At 43.2% G+C, this 3189-nt stretch overlaps 1 protein-coding gene across 1 annotated transcript; it reads right to left on the bottom strand.

Annotated features, from left to right (window-relative positions):
• Positions 1-768: 768 nt before the first annotated feature.
• On the bottom strand, positions 769-2947 carry LOC143853917 (uncharacterized). Its single transcript, XM_077363611.1, has 2 exons — positions 2119-2947; positions 769-1982 (listed from the first exon to the last, which is right to left on the bottom strand). The coding sequence occupies exons 1-2, from the start codon at positions 2945-2947 to the stop codon at positions 769-771; spliced, it is 2043 nt and encodes a 680-aa protein (XP_077219726.1).
• Positions 2948-3189: the final 242 nt, after the last annotated feature.

Below are 3189 nucleotides of genomic sequence, written 5' to 3' on the forward strand. Positions count from 1 at the left end.
ACCTGAAATGTACTTCAATGCTTCATGGTCAGTGTACAAAATAAATTCTCTATGGATTAGGTACTGCCTCTAATGCTCAAGTGTGCGAAACAAGGCATAAAACTCCAAATCATAAGTACTATATTTGAGTTTGGCACCATTCAACTTCTCACTGAAGAATGCAATGGGACGTCCTCCTTGACTTAGAACTCCTCCTATGCCGGTTCCGGATGCATCACAATGAACCTCAAAAATGAGATCGAAGTTGGGAAGCGCAAGGATCGGGGCTGTACATAACTTTTCCTTGAGTTGTTCAAAGCTTCTTTGGGCTTCAATGGTCCACTCAAAAACACCTTTCTTCATACAAGAAGTGAGTGGGGCAGCAATTGAACTGAAGTGTGCAATGAATCGTCGGTAGAAGGAAGCTAGGCCATGGAAACTTCGAACTTCATGCACGTTTATTGGGGTTGGCCATTCTTGGATCACCTTGATCTTGGCATCATCAACTGAAATCCCTTCTCTTGAAATGTTAAATCCAAGGAATAGGATTTGTGGCACCACGAAGTAACACTTTTCAGGGGCTGCAAATAAGCGTGCTTGCCTTAACAAGCGTAACACATCTTGAAGGTGCTGCAAGTGCTCATTAGTAGTCTTACTAAAAATCAAAATATCATCAAAATAAACAACCACAAAACATCCAAGATACGGCTTTAGAACCTGTGTCATGAACCTCATGAAGGTGGAAGGTGCATTAGACAATCCAAATGGCATGACTAGCCACTCAAATAGTCAATCTTTGGTCTTGAATGCCGTCTTCCATTCATCTCCGGGCTTGATTCGGATTTGATGATATCCACTCTTTAAGTCTAACTTTGAGAAGATGGTGGCACCGGAAAGTTGGTCCAAGAGATCATCAAGACGAGGGATCGGAAAGCGGTATTTGATGGTGATTTTGTTGATGGCTCTACTATCAACACACATTCTCCAAGTGCCATTTTTCTTCGGCACCAAAAGGGCTGGAACGGCACATGGGCTGAGGCTCTCCCTTATGAAACCTTTGTTCAATAGTTCCATGATTTGCCGTTGTAGTTCTTCATGCTCCACTGGACTCATCCGATAGTGAGCTAGGTTGGGTAAAGATGCACCGGGCAGCAAGTCAATTTGGTGCTGAATGTCTCTCATGGGGGGAAGGCCAGAGGGAAGGCTTAATGGAAATATATCTTTAAATTCTTCCAAAAGAGGCTTGACTTGGTTCGGAATGATTGGTGCAACCACATCTCCAATATCGGACTTGTTAAGTAAGATGTATATAACACTAACCCCTTCCATAGCACTCTTTACATCTTTCATCACAAGAAAATTAGAGGATGGGGAGTTTTCAACCAAAGGAGTTTGAATTGGTTCTTTACTAGGTGCTAAAGTAATCTTCTTTCCTCCATAGTCAAAAGAGTAAGTGTTGCGATACCCGTCATGGATTGTTTTCTTATCAAATTGCCATGGACGGCCAATGATGATATGACTACAATCCATAGGTATAACATCACACCATATCTTGTCAAAGTAGATGAAAGCAATAGAAAGATTGACAAGACAACGTTTGGAAATGGTTACCTCCATACCTCGCTTTAACCAAGACATCTTGTAAGGGGTTGGATGTTCTTTCAACTCCAATTTCAACTTGCTTGCCGCCGCCTCAGAAATTACATTTTCACAACATCCGGAATCAATGATTAATTGACATACCTTTCCAGAAACGGTGCATGCCGAGTGAAAAATGTTGTTACGCAACCAACGATTTCCAGCTTCTTGTTTTGGAGTTAGAAAAATTTTCCGCATCATAAGGAACTCACCGGTATCGGCATTAAGCACTTGCTCATCCTCCAAGTTACTCTCATCATCCTTTGGGTCAATATCAGTGTCTTCCTCACCCGGATCATCAGATTCATTTTCCACAAGTAATGCTTTACCCGCCTGTCGCTTCCGACAATTGCTAGCACGATGTCCTATCTCTCCACATGATGGTTGTAGAGCTTTGACCGGTAGGAGGGGGTTGATTAGAACCCTTGGGTGGGGCAGAGGCTTTGTTGATACTATTGGTGTGTGCACTTGTGTTTCCGATTTTGGTGGTGCCAACCGAACCTTGAACTGCTCGATTTGTGAAGGATGTGGCTTGTTGCTTTCGAGAGCGCGAATGCTCCACCTTGAGAGCTCTTTGGTGTGCATCTCTCAAATCCCAGATGTCAAGAACATCAAGGGTATCTTGGATATGAATTTGAAGGCCTCCCAAATACTTGTTCACGAGCATCTCCTCCGGATCTTGAATATTGTTGTGAATTACCAACTCATTGAATTCATTAGTGTATTGTTCCACCGATCGCGTACCTTGCCTCAAATTTTGGTACCGTTGGTACAAATCCCTCTTATAACCTTTGGGAAGGAAGTACTTACGGATCTTGTCCTCCATCTTTCTCCATCGAGTGATAGGATCTTTACCGGCGGAGTGGCGGGTTTGCTTCTCACGTCTCCACCAAGCTATGGCCTTGCCTCGGAATCGCATGGCAATGATGCCAACACGATGCTCTTCCGGGACATTTCTATGATAAAAAAATTCATTCACAAGTGTTAACCAATCAATGATTTCATCAGGGGAATCAGTTCCCAGAAATTCTGGAATGTCTCTCTTGATTTCCTTTTCCCAATCCGGTTCTCGAACACCTTGTGTGTGGAGTTGAGGGCGCCTACCTTGTCGCAAAGATTGAACAATTTCTGAAGAAGAAGAATCACCATTGGTTCTTCCGGATCTGGAATGGGGTGAAGGATTGTTTGCTTCAGCACGAAGACGTTCAACTTCTCGAGTCAAATCATTGATTTGTTGTTGCATATGCTGCTGCAAGTTTTCAGCAAGTGTGTGTACTTCATCCAAGGGGATTGTTCGACCACCTCGACGTCGGGCTTGTCTTGGAGGCATTGTCCTCTCCTCCAAAGCTCTGATACCAAAATGATGAAAGCCTCTCCTAGGCTTCTTGGACTAAGGATCGGGAGAGTGAAAGACACACACTCAAGTGCTCAAGAATTCGGATTCAAGAAAAACAGATTTGTGCAAGTTCGGTAAAATGAGCGTATCTCCCTCGATATAGGTCGGAATGACTTGATTCAAAAGCCAAAATTTTAAGGACTCAAAGATCTACACCTTTTCTGACAAAAGTTTGT

The sequence above is a fragment of the Tasmannia lanceolata genome, unplaced genomic scaffold, assembly GCF_043159265.1.
Source record: "Tasmannia lanceolata isolate RefF3 unplaced genomic scaffold, GAP_Taslan_0.1 ptg000020l, whole genome shotgun sequence".
NCBI lineage: Eukaryota > Viridiplantae > Streptophyta > Magnoliopsida > Canellales > Winteraceae > Tasmannia > Tasmannia lanceolata.

What these genes read in the sequence shown, in the direction of transcription:
- LOC143853917 (XM_077363611.1), bottom strand. Translation starts at nt 2,947, where the DNA reads ATGCCTCCAAGACAAGCCCGACGTCGAGGTGGTCGAACAATCCCCTTG. An exon ending in CACAAATCGAGCAGTTCAAG is followed by an intron (nt 1,983 to 2,118) that starts GTTCGGTTGGCA and finishes GTGGAGAGATAG; the next exon opens with GACATCGTGCTAGCAATTGT.